Source organism: Bison bison, unplaced genomic scaffold (genome assembly GCF_000754665.1).
Source record: "Bison bison bison isolate TAMUID 2011002044 unplaced genomic scaffold, Bison_UMD1.0 scf7180017864198, whole genome shotgun sequence".
Classification (NCBI taxonomy): Eukaryota; Metazoa; Chordata; class Mammalia; order Artiodactyla; family Bovidae; genus Bison; species Bison bison.
Window position 1 is genome coordinate 2,715,167 of NW_011494770.1, and position 24,877 is coordinate 2,740,043.

Sequence of the window (24,877 nt, forward strand, 5' to 3'; positions counted from 1 at the left end):
CCATGGAACACTTGGCAGCTGCTCTGTGTTTTTTTCTATAAATGTTCCAATCCTGTTAAGCGTGTAGAGCCTTTTCCTTACCATCTCAGTTAACTGCAATAGATGTATGATGCTTTTAAAATCCTGCTTTTATTAATTTCAGTCAAACTTGGTTTTCTATTGCAGTTTGTTAGCTTTATTTGCTTAATGCTCAATGCTAAGTACAGGAAGGGGGTTCTTAGATGGCTCCGTGGTAAAGAATCCACCTGTGATGCAGGAGATTCAGCTTCAATCCCTGGGTGGGGAAGATCCCCTGGAGGGGGAAATGGCAACCTGTTCCACTGTTCTTTCCTGGAAAATTGCATGGACAGAGGAGCCTGGCGGGCTACAGTCCTTGGGATCACAAAAGGTCGAACACAACTGAGCGAATAAACGAGTACAGGAGAGTGAGATATGGACCCAGCTTTCTACGTGTCCTTACTCTGAATGACTCTCTTGGGAGAGGATACTGACCCAAGTCTCTATGATAGAAAGCTGCAGAAATTCTTCACACCCCTAGGTTTGTGGAATTATGCTGGCCTTGGGTGAAATGCTGCACCCTAATGCATTCCAACATGTGGCTCTAGATATTTTGCATGCTCTGATTAAGATTTACAAAGGGCTCGAGCCTGCAGCTAATTGTTACCAGAGTAGCTCTCAGATGATGGTTCTCTGTGATAGGATGATCATTCAAAGAGGAGAGGAATGACCCCTGGGGGCTGCTGGTGGCGAAGCAGAGGTGGCTCATCAGTCCCACGCTCTGGCTGCTGGTGGAAAATAGGAGAGGCCAAGACAGGTGCAGAAATGGCTGCACTTCACCTTCACAGAAAGCTGCAAGTGACATCATAGCTTGGTCAGTTTCATCCCCTTTGGAAGTAGATGATGACGTTCTTAAATCCATTTAGGAATGCTGATGAAATTTAACTACATCATCTTTGAAGGCACCTTCTAAAAAAATCCCACTTCCAGAAGTGGTCTGATGATAATCCAGTTTTGGCTTTAAAAAATTTGTCCGGAAGTCTGTATTCTACACAGACTTGCATTTTCATAGCTTTGCTGGAGTTCAGAAGTTAGAGCTCCCTCTGAAGTGTTGGCTGCAGGGAGGCGGGGTTTTCTGTCTCCAATGAGGTGGCTTCAGTGTCTGGAAAAGCCTATCGCCTTTCACAGGAGCGCTTACTCTGTAATCCAAGCAATAGCCACGCAGCCTGTTTTATTGTTTGTGGAGTCCTGTGGCTCCTGGGCGCTTCACAGACGGGAAGGAGGGCAAGTGGGGGATTTACGACTCTGCACTGAGCTGGGGCCAGTGAGTCGAACTCTTTGATTTCTCCCAAGTCACCTGTGTGGGTGAACTTTAAACTAGGTACCTGAGTTGACGCTGAATCTTTTTCTCCAGCCTGAGGAGTTCCTTCTGTCTGCAGCAGACGGCTGGCTTTCTGCCTGAGCGGGGAAAGATGCCTGGGAGAGGAATAGGATTACAGTACGGGATGCTAGGTACACACCAAAGAGTCGGAGTGCCTTGGTCCTGCTCTTCGCCAAGTCCTGACAAGCGTTCCTGAAATGAACGTTTTGCTTCTTTTTTAAAATTATACTTTTAGTCATTTTTATTGGGTGGAGGGAGACTGTGGATATTCTTGATCTTTAAACCAAGTACCACAATGTGAAAAAACGTTTTTTTTCCCCCTAAACTCTCATTTCCCTTTTTTTTTTGTAATTGGATGACACAGAAGCAGTCTTTCTGCAGACTCAGACTCTCAATATTGTCTGACTAAGTAGCAAGGAGGAGGTTCATGGAAAGGACCTGGGACAATTTGAAAAAACGAGGTTTTTGTTGGCTGGATTGACCTTTCTCTGTAGTCGACTTTGATGTGAAAGAAGATGAAAAAGGAAGGCTCTTCAGGTTCCTTTAGACTCAAGTCAAACCCAGGTTCCCTCTCACGTGCTGTGAGTTGGATAAATTTCTCCTCCTTGTCCAGGCAAACAAAGAGGCTGTTTCGCAGTGATGGGGAGTTGTCGGTCTGTGGGCAGCAGGTGGAAGCAGATGATGAAAACTGGACCTACAGAACCCAGCCCAGAAAAGGTGACTTGACTTTTTTTTTTATGTACACGTTTTTAGAAGTTTGCTCTGTACCGTTCTTTGTTGCTATCACTGATTTCCGTTCACAGTTTTTGACCCCTTTTGGAGTTTTTGTGGTGTTTTTATGTTGGAATTCAGTGTCAGTCATTTGTGTACATGTCTAAAGTAAAAATACTCCTTAAACTAGATTCAACTTGAGACCGTGTCCTTCTCAGAAGGATAAAATAGCTGTTATGTGTCCCCAGCACTCTGCCCGCCCCCCGCCCCCACCCCACCTTCCGCACACTCATGTGACTTGTGCAAAGTTCAATGGTAAGCCACCATCCTGGGAGGAATCGTCTGCTCTTTACAACAACTGAAAGTTAGGATATGGAGGTCTTTTCTAAAACGGTGCACTGAGAAAACTTTGGGAATCGTGGGTAGACTTTCTGCGTATTTCTTTAAGACAACTGAATTACCTGAACGCTTGAATGAACAGGTGCCAGGGTGACACCAAGGAAATGAACACACGAAGCACTAACCCTTGATATCGTGTCCAAAAGGAGTTTTTGGATTTCTTTCAAGTTTTTTTTCAGACCAGTACTAGTTTCTGTTCTCAGGTTTAACATGTTTTGCCTTCTTCAAGGTGAAGAAAAATATCAATCCTGGCGGAAAAGAGGGGAACTATTTCAATATTTCTTAAACACACCCCTGTTTTATATTTAGAATTTCTGAGGTCTTCCTCCTAGAATGTTTACTGGACAGACCGAATTGTTAGGCTCTGAAATGGTTTCTCCATTCAGAGCAGTGGCACAGCCCAGTGGGGGAGTGCTATTTAAGGCTTACAAAAGAACCTCATCCAGACATTCCGCGTGATTGTGTTTTCCCTGTTTATCACATTCTTCCCGTGCCAAGAGAAACCTCGCTAAAACCTTTCAGAGACCTGTCATTCCCTTTCTTTTGGGAAACGAAACTGCTGAAATGTGAGAGAATCAACTAAGTTAAATATGAGCTTATGGGGACAGTAATTATATTCCATGGACTGGAAATTAAACGCACCCATCTTCACAGATAATGTAGGTTAAGCCATTTGCTCTTGTCTGTTAAACTGTGGCTCAGGAGGGACTAGTTACTGCTCTTTGAAGATGTCAGTTGTTTATTATGTGAAGAAGGTGGTCCACAGTGGTCTGCTGATACTGAGCCACAGTGTGATGTTTTTAGTTCAGATGGTGTATAAATTGCCTGGCGTAGAAAAGGCATTTATACTTTCTGGCTGGAGTTGTGTAGTTCAGTAAGTCCACGAACTTTACTTTTTCTAAATCAGGAATAAGCTGTGGTTTTGGTAAATGGGTGGGTTGTAATGTTCGAAGGGTGGATACAGTAGTGCTGTGGTTGCGAGAGGGTGTAGTTTTAATTCCTTTGGGCTTTGCCAGAGGTGGTTGTTTTATGACTTGTTTTGTTTTAAATCAACCGCTGTCAAGTTTCTGTTAAAGATTGTGTACATGTGAGCACGAGGCTTTAGGATTTCTATCATAGATGCTCCATCTAAATTAACACTAAAGGGAAAGAAACTGTGAATTTGCATGGATTAGTTTTGGTTGGGAAATGAAGCAAATACTGTACACTTGACTTGTAAAAAATAAAGAAGTCATTGTAAAGACCAGAGCGATTTGTGGAAGGAGGACTTGTTTATGTAAGAAAACAAAAGATTGTGCCCTTTATCCCTTACTGTAATGGGGAATTGTATAGCTTCGTGAAGATAAATGGTGGCATAATACAGTGTGTACATTTATACGGAGCTTAGAAATAATTGGACATGGATAATATTATCACTTTGACATGTGCAGTTACGGGGACATCCTTAAAAAGCTGCCTATAGATCAGAATTCATGGTCTTGGATTCTGTTTTCACATTTGACTTGCAAAAGAAAATTGGCTCCCAACTTTGACATGTTGCCTCAGGAGCATTATAACAGTTGATCTTTATTCCACATAATTCTTTCCTTTGGAGAAATATGGAATGACTTTTGTTTATCCTTAGCGATCAAAAGAGGGAATATCTTTCAGAAAAGTTATACAGGGTTGGAGTTTTGTTTTAGTTTTCATTGTTGATTTTTTGTTTTTTTAGGAGCATCAAATAAGCTAGAAGTCTAACAAGGATTATCAGTCAGTGCCAAGAATACCCAATGGGCATATTAGGATTTGTTTGCAAATAAATATGTATTGAAGACATATTGGTCTGATGGGGATTGGATAGCATCTTTCTTTTATATCTGTCTGCCTAGACCTCATGCATCTGAATCCACTTCCTTTCAGCCTGCTCCCCAACCCCTTGACCTTATTTTAACATTTTTGTGATTTACACAAGTCTCTAAGAACCTGATCTTCATCTTCTCCTCTGCAGACATGTACTACCATCAAGCAGTGACAGCCAGAGGTAGGGCAGTGCGGCTTAACAGGTCTTCCTCGAGTCAGTGGTCCTGTCTGTGTTCTTCCCCCTACCCCCACCCCCAAGGGATCTGTCCAATGGGCTGATGGGGTGTCTGGTTCTGCAGGCTCTCTCCCTCCCATCCAGCAGCTGCTGCTAGGTCAGAGTTCTTGCCCTGCTCTCTGCCTACTTCTTCAGGTCACATTGCTTTGCTCAATTAGCCTACTGAATCACCACTATCAGTGGTGTTTCAGTGGTATGTTGAATAAGATGCACATTCATTTTATTAAACAGTTCTTTCAAATTTTGTTTTTGTGCTTTTTATAGTGAATCTCCATATTAGATTGCTTATCAATAACACCAGAATAAAGTGTTCAAGTGGTTACCCTTATGGCTGTCTATCAGTACACAGTCCTATCACTTTATAATCCATTGTTACTGATTATATTCAAGAAGCTAAGGATAAAATTCCTGAGCCTAAAAAGTAACTAGAAGATACACATTGATATGTCTGAAGCAATCACAAGTAAGGACCTTTGTGCTTTCTCATGTTCTAGCACGTGACAAGTTTCAAAACTCTCTTGTATTGACATTGGTACTCTGGAAGGTAAAAATGAATTGAGTAACAGTAGTGACCCATCCTTAGAGTCTTTAGGTGATGTGATCTGCTATAACAGCAGATGATATTTTTACTTAATTAGCCATGATAATCAAGTGTCCTTTAGAATATTAATGAACCATGTGCTGTTTTACTAGATGCCTGTGTAGTCAAAAAATAGAAGTTAGTTGTAAATGAGACAAGCTGTTACTTTTCTTGTGGAGTTATGAGAGAATTTAGAAGGAATTTTCATTGAGTATCATGTGTAGGGTACAGAGAAGTATAAACACACGGCCCCTGAAGTCATGGAGTTCATACTTCAGGGGAGAAGTGAATAAGGCATCTAATGGAGAATTAAAGAGAAAATGCAGGAGAATTGTGAAAAAGTGTGAAAAAAGTTTTAGAATGAGAAGATACTTTATCTGGAGCACTTTCATGTTTTGCAAGGTTTTCCAGCTGTGCATTGATTTACATAATATTTAATGAGCTCCTGCTTTGTTTCCAGTACTGTGGAAGGTTCTCAAGGGAGACTAATGACCAGTAATATTTATTCTGTACTTCCCCTATCTCACTTGCTTACTCGTCTTTTCTCAATTAAAACCAAAAGAGGAGGAATTATAGTGGGATATCCTCTCATTGAGCAGAGTGTGTTTTGTTGGAGCCTCAGTTCTGTTCATTTGTGCAGAGGCATGATTGATGATTCTGGTATTGGCAGGTCAACAGATTGGGTAATTGACATGCAAAGCCTCAATTTAAAGGGTGCTTTCATTCTCTTCTTCTGGATGTTGCCATATGTATTAATAACATTGCAAAATTGGAATCATTTGAATTTCAGTTCACTCCCTTCACAGAAGCTACAAAAATGACCAGAGAATGGCCTTACTAGGTATCAAGGGTAATGAATAATCCATACACTAGGTAATCAATTGTCCAGTGTGGGAATTGGCTGTGTTTAAAATAATTTCATCCCAATGTCCTCGCTGATAAAACAGTCGCAGAATACAGAATGCTTGTGCATAATTAGATTAGCAGTGACTTCAGATATTATAGTGGAGAAAAATGGCATGGCAGACCAAAAGCTGCAAGGTCAAGATCCTGTTACTATGTAAATACCTGTGATTTATTTTTGATCATAAAATCTTTAACATTATAAGATTTGAGAACATTTCCTCCATGGCATTAAAAAAAAAAAAAAAACAACTTGGGAAATATTGTCAAAGCAGCACTGCAAATTTGAGAGTAAAATTACACATTACACAAATATTTATGCTGAGGATCACTGTGTATGTTGGAAAAATAGCAAAATGGAGTTTATCTTGGTGTCTTAATAAAAAGAGATAAGAAGAATATTCTCAGTGTGGTGAATGTAATGTTTTCTTTCTACTGAAGCTGACATTCTGTAAAAGAGACAAACAATGAATGCCACTTAATATTTTATCTGGTTCGTTGAGACTGCCCTTTATTAACCTTTGTTTTTTCTTTTGAAATTAGAGTCTCTGTCTTGCTGCCTTATTGCAAAAATGATCCTATTTGTTATTAAATTGATGAAGTTCTATCAAGATATTTTATCTAATACCCTTTCTTTATTTTCTTGTTTTTAGAAGTTTGTGCATTTGCTTTGAGACTTAGGTACTTATTTAGATTACTGGAGATATCAGAGTAATGAAGGAAATAACTTATTGTGAGAGCTTGGGTTTTAAAAGTGAGTAACCTATGTTCTTTTCTCTTTTAAAAAATTCAATTAATTTAAAAATTAACATATAGTTAATATAACCTGTGTTGTTTTCCATGGAAATGTCTTTACTGGGTTTTGAAATTGTCTTTACTTTTTTTGAAATTGTTCTTTACAGTTATTTTAAAAGTAATTAAAAAGACACTGCACATTAATTAGGGTTAATTTTTATTTCTCTTACAACTTGTATTTCTATAATTAGGTATTCATAGAAAGTGTTATATTTTCATGTAATTTCAGAGGTTTGGGATTTAGCTGTCATTTTCTGTCAAATTAAGTGGGGTGTTTGTGTTTATTTTTACCACAGTATTTCCTATCAGATGCTTCAGGTAGCTCCAGTGCTGTCAGTTTTATCTCAAGGTCTGTTGTGCCTGCACTCAGTCACTGTCCGTCTTTACTGTGGTCCAGGTCTTCATCAGCTCTTACCTGGCCTTCTGAAAGGTCTTCTCCTTTTGTTATCTTCACTCTTGTTGTCTTTGAGCTGTTAATATTCTTGAGTCTACACTATAATTGGAGTGATCTTCTTAAAATACAAATACCATATATCTGTGTATGCTCAGTCACTCAGTCATGTCCGACTCTTTGCAACCCTATGAACTATAGTCTACTAGGCTCCTCTGTCCTTGAGATTTCCCAGGCAAGAATACTGGAGTGGGTTGCCATTTCCTCCTTCAGGAGATCTTCCTGACCCAGGGATTGAACCTGTGTCTCCTGCATCAGCAGGTGGATTCTTTGCCACTGAGCCACCTAGGAAGCCCCATAAATAGTCCCCCTTTATCCTTGGTTTCAATTTTTACGGATTCAGTTACCTGTGTCAACTGTAATCTGAAAATATTAAATGGAAAATTCCAGAAATTATAACTTTTAAATTGTACACTGTTCTGAATAGCATGATGAATTCTCTTGCCATCCTGCTCTGTGCTGCCCGGGATGTGAGTAACCCCTTTGTTCAGAGTATCCCACCCGTTAGTCACTTAGTGGCCATCTCGTCTCGGTTATCAGATTGACTGTCATGGTATCGCGGTGCTTGTGTTCCAGTCACCCTCATTTCACTTAATAATAGCCCCAAAGCGCAAGAGTCATGATGTTCACAATTCAGATAAGCCAAAGAGAAGCCATGAAGTGCCTTATTTAACTGAAAAGGTGAACTTCTCGACTAAAGGACAGGGAAAAAAATCCTATACTGACTGATGTTGCCAAAATCTATGGTAAGAAGGAATCTTCTATCTGTGAAATTGTGAAGAAGGAAAAATAAATTCGTGTTAGTTTTGCTGTTGCGCCTCAAATTGCAACTTATAGCCACAGTGTGTCATAAGTGCTTAGTTAAGATGAAAAAAAGCATTAAATTTGAATAATAAGATATTTTGAAAGAGAGATACATTCTTAAACCTCTATTATAGTATTTTATTACTAGTAATTTCTGTTACTCTCTTACTGTGCCTAATTTATAAATTAAACTTTATTATACGTGTATGCAGGAAGAAATGTAGTGTACATAGGATGCAGGACTATCCTTGGTTTCAGGTACCCCTAGGGGGTTTTTTTTTTCTGATGATCCAACGGAGGTTGGCAATTTGATCTCTGGTTCCTCTGCCTTTTCTTTTTTTTTTTCCTCTGCCTTTTCTAAACCCATCTGAACATCTGGAAGTTCACGGTTCACCTACTGTTGAAGCTTGGCTTGGAGAATTTTGAGCATTACTTTGCTAGCGTGTGAGATGAGTGCAATTGTGCGGTAGTTTGAGCATTCTTTGGCATTGCCTTTCTTTGGGATTGGAATGAAAACTGACCTTTTCCAGTCCTGTGGCTCCTGCTGAGTTTTCCAAATTTGCTGGCATATTGAGTGCAGCACTTTCACAGCATCATCTTTCAGGATTTGAAATAACTCAGCTGGAATTCCATCACTTCCACTAGCTTTGTTCGTAGTGATGCTTTCTAAGGTCCACTTGACTTCACATTCCAGGATATCTGGCTCTAGGTGAGTGCTCACACCTTTGTGATTACCTGGGCCATGAAGATCTTTTTTGTAGAGTTCTATGTATTCTTGCCACCTCTTCTTAATATCTTCTGCTTCTGTTAGGTCCATACCATTTCTGTCCTTAATTGTGCTCCTTTTTGCATGAAATGTTCCCTTGGTATCTCTAATTTTCTTGAAGAGATCTCTAGTCTTTCCCATTCTATTGTTTTCTTCTATTTCTTTGCATTGATCACCGAGGAAGGCTTTATTTTCTCTCCTTGCTATTCTTTGGAACTCTGCATTCAAATGGGTATATCTTTCCTTTTCGCTTCTCTCCAAGGCCAAATTTGCCTATTATTCTGGGTATCTCTTGACTTTCAACTTTTGCATTCCAGTCCCCTATAATGAAAAGAATATCTTTTTTTGGGTGTTAGTGCTAGAAGGTCTTGTAGGTCTTCATAGAACTGTTCAACTCCAGCTTCTTACTGGGCTACAGACTTGGATTACTGTGATATTGAATGGTTTGCCTTGGAAGCAGAGATCATTCTGTTGTTTTTGAGATTGCATCGAAGTACTTCATTTAGCACTCTTTTGTTGACTATGATGGCTACTCCATTTCTTCTAAGTGACTCTTGCCCACAGTAGCAGATATAATGGTCATCTGAGTTAAATTCATCCATTCCAGTCCATTTTAGTTCACTGATTCCTAAAATATTGATGCTCACTCTTGCCATCTCCTATCTGACCACTTCCAATTTGCCCTGATTCGTGAACCTAACTTTCCAGGTTCCTATGCAATATTGTTCTTTACAGTATCAGTCACACCCACAACTGGGTGTTACTTTTGCTTTCTGGAGTCATTTCTCCACTCTTCTCCAGTACCATATTGGGCACCTACTGACCTGGGGAGTTCATCTTTCAGTGTCCTATCTTTTCATACTGTTTTCATGGGGTTTTTCATACTGTTTTCATACCCTAGCCTTTTTGTACTGTTCATGGGGTTCTCAAGGCAAGAATACTGAAGTGGTTTACCATTCCCTTCTCCAGTGGACCCCGTTTTGTCAGAACTCTTCCACCATGACCCATCTGTCTTGAATGGCCCTACATGGCATGGCTCATAGTTTCATTGAGTTAGACTAGGCTGTGGTCCATGTAATCAGTTTGATTAGTTTTCTGTGATTGTGGTTTTCATTCTGATGGATAAGGATAAGAGGCTTGTGGAAGCTTCCTGAGGGTTAGACTAAGGGTTAGACTGACTGAGGGGGAAACTGAGTCTTGTTCTGATGGGCGGGACCATGTTCAATAAATCTTTAATTGGATTTTCTGTTGTTGGGCTGGGCTGTGGTCCCTCCCTGTTGTTTGACCTGAGGCGAAACTATGGTGGAGGTAATGAAGATAATGGCGACTTCCTCCAAAAGGTCCCATGCAGGCACTGCTGCACTGAGTGCCCTGGACCTTGCAGCATGCCACCGCTGACCCACGCCTCTGCCGGAGACTCCTGCACACTCACAGGCAAGTCAACAAACTATGGAAAATTCTTAAAGAGATGGGAATACCAGACCACCTGACCTGCCTCCTGAGAAATCTGTATGCAGGTCAGGAAGCAACAGTTAGAACTGGACATGGAACAACAGACTGGTTCCAAATCGGGAAAGGAGTACGTCAAGGCAACTTATATGATGAGTACATCATGCGGAATACCAGGCTGGATGAAGCACAAGCTGGAATCAGGATTGCCGGGAGAAACAACAATAACCTCAGATATGCAGATGAAACCACTCTTATGGCAGAAAGTGAAGAACTAAAGAGCCTCCTGATGAAAGTGAAAGAGGAGAGTGAAAATGTTGTCTTAAAACTCAATATTCAAAGAACTAAGATCATGGTATCTGGTCCCATCACTTCATGGCAAATTGATGGGGAAACAATGGAAACAGTGAGAGACTTTACTTTTGGGGGGCTCCAAAATCACTGTAGATGGTGACTGCAGCCATGAAATTAAAAAATGCTTGCTCCTTGAAAGAAAAGCTATGACCAACCTAGACAACATATTAAAAAGCAGAGACGTTACTTTGCTAACAAAAGTCCATCTAGTCAAAGCTATGGTTTTTCCGAAGTCATGTATGGGTGTGAGAGTTGAGCGCCGAAAAATTGATGCTTTTGAACTGTGGTGTTGGAGAAGACTCTTGAGAGTCCCTTGGACTGCAAGGAGATCCAAGCAGTCCATCCTAAAGGAAATCAGTCCTGAGTGTTCATTGGAAGGACTGATGTTGAAGCTGAAACTCCAATACTTTGGCCACCTGATGTGAAGAACTGATTCATTTGAAAAGACCCTGATTCTGGGAAAGATTGAAGGTGGAAGGAGAAGGGGCCGACAGAGGATGAGATGGTTGGATGGCATCACTGACTTGATGGACATGAGTTTGAGTAAGCTCTGAGAGTTGGTGATGGACAGGGAGGCCTGGCATGCTGCAGTCTATGGGGTTGCAAAGAATTGGACACGACTGAGTGACTGAACTGCCCTTGGGGGCATCTTAGAACATATCCCCTGTGGATAAAGGGGAACTGCTGTCTAACTCAGTCACTCGTCTGTGGCCCCTACTGTGCGTGGAATGAAGTCCTTACAATGGCATGAGACCCTCCTCTATCTTATGCCTTCCTGTCTGCTCTTCCTTTTAACTGCACAGGTAGCAGACAGAGCCATAGCTCTTTCACAACTCCAGAACTTTCATCTCCCAGTCTCTGAGTCAGTCTGGATGCTCCAGTCTCCTCCTCTGCCTGTAACTAGCCTGCTTAACCTTCTGAACTTGCTTTAAAACTCTGTGAAGGCTTCCCTGATCCCTGGAGGGCAGAGCACATTACTCCCTTCTCTGTGTTATTTCTGGGCCTTCTACATACCTCTGTGATTGCATTTATCAGACACTGGGTTGTACTTATTTGTTTACTCGCCTGTGTCTTGAGCTAGACTGTGAATTCCTTTAGGGCAGGGACCAGGTCTTCCTTATCTTTTTTATCCTCAAGGCTAAGTACCCAGAAAAGGGATGCTGATGGGGTGAGCATAACTCACCTGGGACACTCTTAATAGTGCTGTTTACCCCGGCCCACATGCCAAACAGTACTCTGGATTTGCGTGAAGTGTGGTGGGTCTTAGGTGGCACTGTGTGCTTGCTTTGTCGATTATACTGCTGAATGTAATCTTAACGTGCTCCCGACTCCGGACTTTTCCGAGTGAGGCGAGAGAGAGGGTGCAGTTTGTGGGAACATAATTTTGGTGGCAGTCGGCTGTGTCCTGTTACTCCACGCACACCATGCCTGTATGAGACACTTCGTACAAGCGTTTGACCCTGGCTGTTTTGACCATGAGTAACGTTGACTTAGGGAACAGGGCTGAGGTGTGGGTTGGATGATGCCATGTCTGATAAGGAGAGGCAGATGGGGGCTATTGCCGTCTCTTAACCGGTTTTCCTTCTTTCACTGTTGTTCTCCTCCCCACCCCCACCCTCACCCCAAGCCAGGCAGTCTTAAGACAGCGGCCTCAGCAACCCTGTAAAACATCAAACAGAAGTCAAACTTTGTGACTTCACTGCTTAAAACCTTTCTCAGACAGTTTAATAACTAGCGTCTTTACAGTGTTCTCGGAGGCCCTACGGGGGTGGGCTCTCTGACCCCCTTGCTTCCCCAACCTCATCACCTGTGCTTTCCCCTCAACTCTCCTCTACGTCACACCAGACTCCTTGCTGCTGTTAGGACAGGCCGTGCAACTTGACCTTGCCCTCCTCCTAGACTCCCAGCTGTACACCTTATTCTCACCTTCTCTTGCTTTCTTCAGGTCTTTCCTGAAAAAATCGCCAGGGACCCTATTTAAAGTTGCCACATCTTTGCATGCTTGGCACTTGAACAGTCTCCGCATTTCCCATGCCATCCTGGGGAGCACTGTGAAGGCTGAGGAGCGCTGGTCCCACCATAAAGCTGGATTCCCAGAGAAGGATGCTGCCCTCCGCAGCTGTATTCCCTTCCTGTGATGCTCTGCAATGTGGAGGATGGGGCTATAGTCTGAGGATACTAGAGTCTGAACTTGGGTGCAGCTGCTCTGGGGTTGCTGAGTGCCGGCAGCCCCACACAAAGCCACCTATAGGAAATTGATCTTTTCATCAAAACTGAGCCTTAAGTATTGACTGCTGTGAGTAACTTTTTATTCCAAGTGTCTGTCACTACTTACCAGCCAATAGAAAGGCGCACATGATCTAAGTATTCTTCTCTCCCGTCCCTTGATGACAGACTTGGCACTTACCGTTTGCAAGTACGTTTGTTCTACCAAACCTATGGTCGTGTAAGCCATGAGTCCATCTGGCGTGACTTCTGCTGACATCTCTTGTCACATGGTCCTAACAGCAGTAGTACCCTGCTGAACTCTGAAATCCTGAGGGAAGAAAAGTCACCTTTTACACCTGTGTGTCGTGTAGCAGCACCTCTTCTCTGACTCTCCAATGCAGCATCTCGGGGTGTTTGCTGCCATTTATGGCTGATGACTGACTAGTCACCAAAGACATTAAGTCAACAGTTGTTTACTAAGTTCTTGCTAGAACCCATCACTGTGCTGGGCACATCACATTTTGGCTATGTAAGCGTGTATAATGCATGGTGAGTGCTTGCCTGGCTGAGCAGCTGTCTGAGACCATCTCCCCGGAGCAGAGGGATTTGTTGGCCGGGCTCCTCAGTTAATTCCCTCCCTTTGCACTGTCCTTTACTTAGACTGATTCCTTGGATCTGGGCATCGGTTGTGGATCCTTGTGTTCTGAGAGCTTCTATGGCCTTGTAGACTTGGTATAAATCAACCTTGAAAAAACCATGAGGAGGAGGAAGTCTCTCATAGGAGTGAAGGTGGCTTGGCTTTCGAGTGACCTAGAGTGACCTGACCCATGACCTTCCCTAGAGCAGGCACTCATGGAGACTGGTGGAATGAGGAGTGCCTCTGCCCTGCCATTTTCATGTCCTCCTATTTTCCAAAAAAGTTCTGTTGAGGGCAGTATTGAAAGGAAGATAACCGAAGGAGATGGCAATAGATGGGTGGGTAAGGAGGAGGGATGAGATACAAGGAGAGAAGAGATGATAGGTCTCCATACCTCTCTATTCCGCCTTCTTTTTGCCAACACTTTTCTGACTCCATCTCCTAAATCTGTAAAGTAATGGTGGCAGTCTAGTGGGACTCAGACATGTTTCTGAATGTGCTCCTCGCAGGACTGATTGTTTATAATAGTTAAGATATGTTTGTTTTTAAGACATAGCTTAATAAACCTTTTGTACATGGTTGAAAAGTGTGGGGTAAAAGTAAAGGCTAATCTGTTTACTGGCTAAAATTTCAGTGTACAAGTAAACTGTTAGATTTGGGTTTAATAAATGCTTACCTTGCTCTAAGGAAAACCCATTTATAAGTGAAAGCGACAAGCAGTTGAGATTTCATAAACTACATCACTTGATTTTTGTTTTTGCTTTTCAGTAAACTTTAAAAAGAGAACGTGAGAATAAATATGTTTTATTGTTGTTACAGTTCCTTTGCCTGTGTTCCTGAAGGTTCTCTTTCACTTTGTAACTGGAAATGCCTCAGTTAAAGTAGAAGCTGGGTATCTGGTGTTTCTGGATTACATTTTGAGATAAACCAGAATTCCTATCTGGACACAGGTGTGTACCACTTCAGTCTTGAGTGGTTGGAGGTTCTTTTACAAAGAATACAAAAGGCAATTTGTGAATTGACCTTGGTGGGTGGTTGGGGCTGGTTCTTGGCTTGGTTGCTGTGGTCATCTTGACTGGTGGTTATTTATTTACATAATTTTTTTTTTCACCCATGGAAAGTACATAGAGTCCTTTGACTTCCTGGAAAAAAAAAAACTTTGATTTTTCACCTTAAAGTAACTTTATTGCAGAGTTAATCAACATACTGTATTCCAACTATAAAAAGATCGTTTAAGTCCTTTTTTATTTCCTTGCTACCCTTCCACGTCCAGTTCTTTGCCCTTAAGTATGAATGTGGTTCTGTTCTAAGGATCCCAGTTCTGTTTGATATGTACAGACTTTTTTGAGCTTGCTTGTTGCGTTTGGGATGTTCTTGTGTGCTTTAGGAAGCTGGTGAGATTGGGGTTGCACTCCTTCAGCATTCTTTTGGATCATCTCCCCTGGAGAAGGAAATGGCAACCCACTCCAGTTCTCTTGCCTGGAAAATCCCATGGACAGAGGAGCCTGGTGGGCTACGGTCCATGGGATCATAAACAGTTGGACACGACTGAGCGACTTGAGTTTCCTTTCCTCGTTTTGGATCATCAGACCTTGGTTATTTCCCACACGCTGGGGTTTGTGTTAGTTTGTGCAGTGGCTCTGTGTGCTCATGTCATTGTAACCAGGGAAGTTAGGTAACTGCGTTTAGAAATCTTAAAGGTTATGTTTAGGTTCCAACTAATAAAGGCCTGAACAAAAACACAATTGTAAGTTTTCATCTGGTTTCTGAGAAAGTTGAGCAAGGTTTCTCGCCAACAAATTTTTTTTTGGAATGGGAAAAATAATCTTCTACAGTAAATCTACGATGTGAACATTTTGAGTTTTTCAGTGCCTGAGAAGTTTAATTATAGTTGTTTGTCAGTGACTTTGAAAAGTTTTGGCTGTGTCCAAAGCAACAAATACACTTTACATTTGTTCCTAATCTACACAACAGATGTGTATACACACATATGTTCATGTACATATAAACACATATATACATCTATAGAAAATGTAAGGAAAGCTTTGCGAAACTACCCTTATAGTATGGGTACACGTGATTCTCTCTCTTTTCTGTTTTATTCTAGTCTATTCTATTAGACAGAAAATGTCAGTCCCGACCTGCTGAACTGGCTTTATCATTCCCTATGAAGTCACAGACTTCTGGCGAAATCATGCTTTCAGTAGACTCCGGGTAGTAGGGCTGTATTATGCCGTGTACCAGGTTGCTCCCTCACAAATGGCAATGCAGTTTCTGTGGATAGTCCATCCTCATGTCCCTGTTGTAGGAGGCCTCACTGACCAGAAGCATCCTGAGATGCAGTACAGATGAGTTGTGCCTATCAGAACACCACTGGGTCTGAGAACAGAGTAAGCCCTCTCCTAGGTTTCCCTCTGCGCCCCCAGCCCAGAGCCATGCTGTGCTTGAAAACTTGCAGGCAGGACCGAGTGATTTCCAGCATGGACCTTGCTCCCTGCCTGAGCACAGCCGTGCACAGCCTGCTAATGCACTCCATGGCTTCCTTGCACCTGCTCACCGGCCCAAGGGAAAACTCATGAATAGCAACGTCTGATGAATTTCTGCCCTGATCTGGAGATTTCTCTGGCATTATGCTTCCTGGCCTGCTGTCCATCCATCCCCCATAGAGGAAAATTAGTTAAGAAGTTCAGTCCATTTCACTTTACTTTCAAATTGTTGGACTCTAGCCTGTATGTGTCAGAGATTCTGTGTCTGAACTGGATAAGAAGCTGCATTTTCTTTGAAACATAAAGTTACTGTAAAACCCTGACAGTTGGTTAGAGATCCTTTCTAAATTGTGTTCATATGGACTACATGTTAGCTTACATAAAATGTTAGAGGAAAATGCCTTTCATTTTTATTTCTCTGTAACAGAAGCTTGTTCCATTCGTTGTTCAGAATTCTAAAACAATTAAAAAATTAACGAACATCTTTCTGAAGTTTGCTCCGCAAATAGAGTCTGTTTGCAGGTCACGGTTTACCCAGTGCCCACTCACGTCTGGTCTCATTTCATTGTTCTGATAGTCCTGTGAGATGGTAGGATGGGGACATCTCCCCCTGAAAGCTGTCCTGAGAGATTAAGGGGCTCGCCCGAAGCCTTACAGATGATAGTGGTATAGTTGGATTGAGATTCACTTCTCATGACTTAGTCCCTCCCTCTCGGCATGATTCCGTGTAGTGTTTCTGCTCAACCCTCAGAGGACATTTGAAGCTTGTTTTGATGCCTTGGTGTCAGTGTCATTGACCCTTTAAGAATCTGGTGTCACCCTGGTGGTTATTGAGGTTTGCAGGGATCCTTGCTTGGGCTTAAGGTGGGTCTCCGGTCTGCCGCTTTCTTGTTCCACTTTTGCTGTAAAGCTATGAGCTTTCCTTTCCACTCTTGTAGTCTTGCTTGCCTCTTGTACCCACCAGTCTCTGCTATGGGGTTTCTAATATGTTACCTTCTGTGGAAGGTCTGGGCAATCTAGCTTATTACAGCAGTAGTGACTGAAGGATTATAAGATCCTAAGCCATGATCCTGGGAGTATTAGTGACTGAAGAATTATAATAAGATCCTAAACCACGATCCTGTGAGTATTGCTGTCTGGTCAGAGACTATCTTGACTTCTTGGGTCTCGACCACATTTTGAATGGTTGAGTTTTTCAGAAAAATGGTCTCTTGATAAGTGGAATGTTCTGTAATATGTAAATATGTTTTTCCCACATTTATCTTTTTCTGTTGGCTTTTCTTTTTACTACAGTTAAATAAAGCACATGTTTGTGTTAATGTTATGGAATTGTGACTATATTTGGGCATCCCAGTTCTTATTGTAAATGTTAAATTTTAAACACATCTATAAAATCACTCTGAGTTTCCAAGTAGGATTACTGTATTGTTTCACTTAAAACAAGCAACATCACTTTTAAGCTTTGGTTTCATCTTTAACCACTTTCTCTAATTACATATTGAGCTCTCACTTGCCACTCTTTTCTCCGACTAATAGATGGACACCAAGTGTGTGTGTGTGTGTGTGTGTATTGTTTTTCATGTGGTTGGAATGACCTCTCCATATCTTTAGTTTCGTATTTTTCTTCACATCATCTGCTTATAAAAAAGTTAAAAGATGGTGATGATAAGACATATTTTTATTATCTGAAGTTGGTTCTACTCTACTAAACCTTTTTGGCCGCTTAAAATGATGTTTGATCCTCCTGAACACAAATGAGAATTATATAAAGTGTGCCTGAAAAAGCTGATTTGTCTCTCTGCCTTTTCTATAACTTTCTTAATAAACCACTAATCTCCCAATCCTTGGAACTAATATGACCTTTTAATAGTCTGTGTTGAATAATCTTCATTTTGCATCCTAGGCTTACAGTAGTTGTTCAGTGAATGTTTTGATTTATACATAGGAGAGTTGCAAAGATGTTTGGGTGCAGTTTGAAAAATTGAAAATAGAGATGTAGAAGAAAACTTTTTTTCTGTGACTCAAGAAATGAGGCCTACAGAAAAGTAGCAGTTTCGGTAGGGATTGCTATCCTCTCTTTCTCCAAATATAAGAGAATTGATGAAAGATGCTCACTTGTGATATCAAAAACTTTTGATATCCAGCATAGTTACTTTGTTTTGTGTTTGTAAAGTCTCAGAGATGACAATTGTAAAGATGTCTTTCATTTTTGATGAAGTGAAATTTCAAAGAATTCTTACTGTTGTGGTTATACCTAGAGAAAGCAGCTTTAGCAACTCTTTGAGAGAGAGCTTACTGAAGGAATGACCGACCACGAGTTTTTTCTCAGTGCCATTTGAGAGCATTTTAGTAAATATTTGAATATAGTTCCTAAATTGGAGTTGTGAAGAGATCTAAGAGTTACCTTAAAAAAACAAAGGTAATTTGTTAGGGCTGGAAGGAATCTCCAGGATAACCTGGTGTGACAGACGAGAAGCAGGGATCCAGGGAAGTGAGCTTGCTTGCTTTAAGACCTCACAGCCAAGAGCCCAAGGGCACAAGCCCAGTTAGGTTGTGCCCTTGTGTTATTTTCTCCTCTTTTAAATACTATTGCAACTGTGTTCCTTTCTATTCGTTTCTTTAATTTTGGCATTCCTGACTTACCTGTGATGGTCTAGTGACAGATTCCTTTGCTGACCTTAGAGAGCAGGTTTTGGAAGTCTTTCGCCCACTCTGTGTCACAATGAAAGTTTTCTAAATAGATGTGTCGAAGACAAGCAGCTTACTGATGATGGCAAAGGCAAAAGAGGAACAGCATTCACCCTGGAAACAGGCTCTTCTGGGTCACTTTGCTTCTGCTTACAAAGGCAAATTCATTCATGTTTCAAGGAATTGAAGGAAAAGAAACAAACAACCCCTTCCTGCAAACAAACCGAAGACCCCAAGGGTCCCAGGCTGCAGCCTTTCCTTGGTATGAGCTGAAGGCCCTAGAGATAGTTGAATAACTTACAGCATCAGAAACCCACCTGCCTCAAGAGAAATAAGTGTATTTTAAAACTGTGAACCTTGTATTATGGTTTTGACACAGACGTTTTTCCTCTTGAGGGACTGTAGACTTTCATTATCCTTAACAGCTGAATCTGCTGAGATGTGTTAAATAAAAATAAAGCATGAAGTAAATGCCAGCTATTTCCATCAAGAGAATTGTAGGTGACTTCTATTAGATGTTAAGTGAAGAAGAGGGGAAAAAGAGAAAAGGAGAGAGGAGAGAGGAAGAGAGAAAGAATATGGGCGGGAAGGGAGAGAGGAAGAGGTAAAACAAAAATAAAAATGGAAAAGGCTCAAATCTGTTTGATCAAAGAGGAGAATCAGAAAAGAGCTGCTTCTGTGGGATGTTCTACCCACTGTGGATCATGTAACTCTGTGATTATCCTGCACTGTGGCAAGAAGCCACCCTGAAACTGGTCTGCCAATTTGAAGAACCATTTTCCTGCTTATTTTTAAACTCCTAAGGACAGAGAAAAAGACTGAAGGAGCCTAAATGCTGCGGTTTCCTCAAACCATTAGTGTTGTAAATCCTATGGGTCCTGAAATAACTTGCTATTCCTGAATTTTCCAACTGCCTGGCTACTCAGAAGACTCGACAGTTGAAAGGGAAATGGTTAGCTCTTTCCTTCAAGTGTCGTCTGCAAGGTCTAAGTGGGTCAGAAGTTGCAGAATGTGGTGACGTCAGAGATAAACTACTCTTGTTAAATGGAGATTCTCTAGCTCTTTATACAGAGCTTTCAGTTTTTTAAATATTTTATAAATCAAAATATTTTAAATTTATAAATCTTAAGTAACTTAAATGTTAGACTATTTAATTATCTATGCAGAAATTTTCAGGAGCCTGAGCATTTTAACTTGGTATCTACCTTTTAATGTTTATGATATTGCTTGATGATTAAAAGTAATTAAGTAATTATAGTCCAGTGACTGTCTCTGGTTTCGGGCTTATGTTTTATTAATAAGTAAATTGTGGCTGAACTTGTGTTCCTCCTGGTTGGCTGGTACGTGATCTTGAACTCTGTTGATTTGTAGTCTGACTTCTCTTTAGAATGATTTAGGACCGTGATTTTGTGGATAGAAGATCTTGTGTTGCACCTGTTTCTATAGTTGAAGGTTGACTAATGTTTTAACTTCCTCACATTACTCAGATGCTTAGAAGAAAATGATACAAATGACCTCTTTATTTTAGGTTAGTTGGAGTTTTGTGGGAAGGGTTGCCATTGAAATGTGTATGTTTGGAGTCAGTCCCTTCACAAGCACATTGATGAAATGCACAGCATGAAAGGATGTGAGGTTATTTTGATGCTCCAAAATATACACATATTTGGTGCCCTGACAATGGTAAACCTTGAAGAGAATAAAATTTCACATTCTAGTGGTTTTATTTTGCTTCTATACTACATCCATTGTAAATGCACCAAGAAAGGGGATCTGGGGTCAGTATTATGACATCTTTTGGTGTACTCCCTCCAGCTGGACACACTGACTTCAGCATTCTTGTATGGATACTTCCAGAAAAATTTTTTTTTCCTTTTCTACTTCCATCATCCTTCAAATATTTAATTTAGGCTGAATGAGAGAAGGAAAAACTGCCTTCTGAATTTGTTCTGACGAACTTGCCTTGAAAGAGAATAGCATCTATGTTTGAAAATGAAGCCTCTTTGGACTAGTAGTCTTAAAAGAAGTGATTTATAAAAATTCTACCGTATGTTCAACTATTTAATAACTGTTATTTAATGATGAGTTTTAGTACAATTGTGTGTGGGGCAGTAGGATCTAATTCTAAGGAATATGTTAAATATTTTTATGGCTTTTCACAGGAATCATTGTGCTGTTGGATAGATAGCTCATGCAGATTTTACACACTTTCCTCTGTTTGCTTTTGAATGAAATAGTAGAGTGATGGTAATTCTGGTTTAGGCTATAAGCACTCATCATCTGTTGTGTTTCAGGTACTTCTCAAGGGTTGGAAGTAGGTGTGCATGAGCAAGTCCTTATTTTAACAAGTAACTCATTTGAGATGGGCAGACAGAATTGTGACCCTATCATAGCTACCTAAGTAAAGCTGGGGAGAGAAGAGTGGTCAAGGGTGACTTCAGAGAAGTAAAAAAACAAACAAGCTGTGAAGGTAGGGCTGTATTCCAGACAGTGACAGTCTGATCTAGGACGGTGCAGCTAGGAGACCATATGGATTATGGAACAAAGCCTACTGATAGGGTGGCTTAAAGGGAAATGGCCAGAAAATTTGCAGAAGAGAATTGAGTTCAAGTCCAAATTTATTGCTGGATGAGGAATTTGGGGTTTATTCTTATCTTGAGTTTCTTACATAAGTAGAAACATGTGTTTTGTTTTGTTTTCCTCTCCCCTCAGGGAGAGAATAGAGCAGTTGGGGCTCTTTTGGAAAGATGTTGTAGGTATGACAGTGGTTTAGGAAGTCTGACTTAGAAAAAAACAAACTACTATAAAGTTATAAAGGAATATTGTCACTTGAAGAAATATCTTAGCCATTGGCACAACCTTTTGAAGCTTCTTCTGTCTGGATTGAATGGAGCGAGGTTTCACATTAAAGGCTCCTTCCTCCTGTCATTGCCTAGGAAGTATCCTGTGCGCCTGTGTGGGGTGGACTGAAGCCCAGTGGACAGCAATGGAGTCAAGGAATCTCTGCACATCTAAGAGGAACAGGAGAGGCTGTAGGATGATGTAAGAGCTCAGGTCAACGTGGACACTTATCCTACATTCCCTAGGGACATAGAACCGCAGGGGCCCAAGGGTTCTTAAAAAAAGAAGAAAAAAAGAAAGAAATCATTGAGTGTTAGAAGAGCTAGGGTTTCATGAATGCGACAAATTTCATGATAAAGAGACAAATGAGGGCTTCCTTCTTGGTTGTGATGTCAAGAAGTCTAGATTTGGCTCTGAAGGAAAAAAAAAAAATGAAATAACTCTAAAAACTGCTTTTAAACTGGCCAATTAAAGCAGACTTTCCATGATTCCAGGAGGAAATACAGTGACTTAAAGAGGCTACCTACAGCCAGAAACCATTCAAGAGCCCCCAGTGCAGTATTTGCAGGACACCCTGGAGCTTCATGGTTGGTTTGTGTTCAGCACAAAGTTAGCTGTCTTTAATGAGCCAGGATTCAAAGGTCTCCTGAAAGAAAAGTGACTGCAGGAAAGGATAAAGGTTGTCCTTAGGATCAGGTTGGTCAGCCCTGGCTGCAGAGTGCACAAAAATCAAACAGGATACCAGGTTAGATGAGGTTAGGAGGAGGAAGTGTCCATAACAAAGTCCTGTGTGCCAACTTTCCTAATGATGAGCAAGCTGCTTACAGAGGTGGCCAGACTGGGGCACTGTGACCAGTGCATGCTGAGTCACTTCAGTTGTGTGCAACTCTATACGACCCTCTGGACTGTAGCCTGCCAGGCTTCTCTGTCCATGGGATCCTCCAGGCAAGAATACTGGAGTGGGTTGCCATGCCCTCCTCCAGGGGATCTTCCTGACCCAAGGGTTGAACTCGAATCTCTTACATCGCCTGCATTGGCAGGCAAGTTCTTCACCATAAGGGCCACCAATAGTAGCTTTAAACTAGCCAGTTTAAAGGTACTATGTTATCTTTTTTTTTTTTCCTTCTTTCTTTGGGTCTGTGGGAGTGATAAATATGCAGAAAAACCCAGACTGAATCTCTTTCTTCTGAGAAATTCTGAATATTGGTAAGAACTGAAGTATCCTAGCACAGTGGGTGAGATGAGAATGACTAATACTTTGGTAAGATGTTCAGATGGTGTCAGTCAGCTTTGGCCACCAGCATGGCTTCTTCTGTGGACATTCTCATACAAACAGTCTCACAAGGTTTCAACATCTTCAGTCTCTGGCAGTGTAGTGGAAATAGGAGCACCTGTGATGGGGAATATGTGTTCGGTCTCCTCTGACTTTTATAAAATATATTATAATTAATTTATTTTTAACTGGAGGATAATTGCTTTATAATATTGTGTTGGTTTCTGCCATACATCAGCATGAATCAGCCACAGGTATACATATGTCCCCTCCTTCTTCAACCTCCCTCCCACCTCCCACCCCATCCCATCCTCTAGGTTGCCACAAGGCATCTGATTTGAGCTCCCTGTACCTCGCAGTGAATCTCCACTGGCCATCCATTCTGCGTTTGGTAATATACGTGTTTCCATGCTGGTTTTCCCACCCTCTCCTACCCCCACAATGTCCACAAGTCTGTTCTGTATGTCTGCGTCTCCATTGCTGCCAAAGATACAGGTCTGAAAACAGACCTTGCCTGATTGAGTGCCTTTTTAGTTGATGTGAAACAAATCCTCAAATGGGTATGGAAAATGGTTTTTCCATCTTTGGCTTTTTGAGTAAAAGTCAAAATCAGGATGCATTAAAAAAAAACAACAACAACTAAACTATGGTTTGCCTGTTTTTCCTGTATAATTTTGTTTTCCATTTTGCCAGGAACAAAGTACAATTTTGACCCCATCTAGACTCACTCGTTATATGTATTATGCAAATTAATTCCTAATTTACCCACATCCTTACTATTTTATTGAAACCAAACAGATTTTTTTAGCAGGCAAATGAAATAGCACTGGAGTGGTTTGGAAGACATGAGTATCTAAACATTTTTGGCTGTACTTGTGGCTACCACTCCCTCTGTCTGAGACAATAATATTAAACTTTAACATGATGCAGAATGTTGTAATCCTACAAGGGAGTGAAGAAGTTGGGTCTCTAAAGTCATGGTTGGCAAAGGCAGGACATTTGTTCTGTCCAGAGGACTGTAAATTCTTCAAACAAGCATCATCCCTGGCCCGCTTCATTCACTTAGTCTTCCTAGGGATTAAGTTTTGAATTTCACTAGCACAGAGTCGGACACGACTGAAGCGACTTAGCAGCAGCAGCAATGATTAGTTGCTGTTCAGTTGCTAAATCATGTCTGACTCTCCGAGAATCTATGGACTGCAGCACGCCAGGCTTCCCTGTCCTTCTCCATTTCCCAGAGTTTGTTCAAATTTATCTCCATTGACTTGGTAATGCCATCCAACCATCTCATCCTCAGTCATCCCCTTCTCCTCCTGCCCCCAATCCCTCCCAGCATCGGACTCTTTTCCAATGAGTCAACTCTTCACATGAGGTGGCCAAAGTACTGGAGTACAATGAACATTTATTGTTCAGTTGCTCAGTCATGTCCAACTCTTCACAACCCCATGGACTGCAGCATGCCAGGCTTCCCTGTCGTTCACCATCTTCTTGGAGCTTGCTCAAACTCATGTCCATTGAGTTGGTGATGCCATCCAACCATCTTATCCTCTGTTTTCCCCTTCTCCTGCCCTCAGCCTTTCCCAGCATCAGGGTCGTTTCCAATGAGTCAGCTCTTCGCATCAGGTGGACAAAGTATTGGAGCTTCAGCGTCAGTCCTTTCAATGAATATTCAGGACTGATTTCCTTTAGGATTGACTGGTTTGATCTCCTTGCAGTCCAAGGGACTCTCAAGAGTCTTCTGCCACACCACAATTCAAAAGCATCAATTCTTCGGCACTTAGCCTTCTTTATGGCCCAACTCTCACATGACTCAGAGAAGGCAATGGCACCCCACTCCAGTACTCTTGCCTGGAAAATCCCATGGACGGAGGAGCCTGGTAGGCTGCAGTCCATGGGGTCGCTAAGAGTCAGACATGACTGAGCGACTTCACTTTCACTTTTCATTTTCATGCACTGGAGAAGGAAATGGCAACCCACTCCAGTGTTCTTGCCTGGAGAATCCCAGGGATGGGGGAGCCTGGTGGGCTGCCGTCTATGGGGGTCGCACAGAGTCGGACACGACTGAAGCGACTTAGCAGCAGCA

General features: G+C 41.5%; 1 protein-coding gene across 2 annotated transcripts in view; it reads left to right on the forward strand.

The window, feature by feature from the left end:
• Nucleotides 1-398: 398 nt before the first annotated feature.
• NHSL1 (NHS-like 1) overlaps nt 399-24,877 on the forward strand; it is a 146,248-nt gene continuing 121,769 nt past the window's right edge. For both annotated transcript variants that reach the window (XM_010844220.1, XM_010844221.1), the window contains exon 1: nt 399-2,095. In XM_010844220.1, the coding sequence (XP_010842522.1) occupies nt 1,894-2,095 (202 nt within the window). In that variant the 5' untranslated portion in view covers nt 399-1,893. The remainder of the gene's footprint in view (nt 2,096-24,877) is intronic.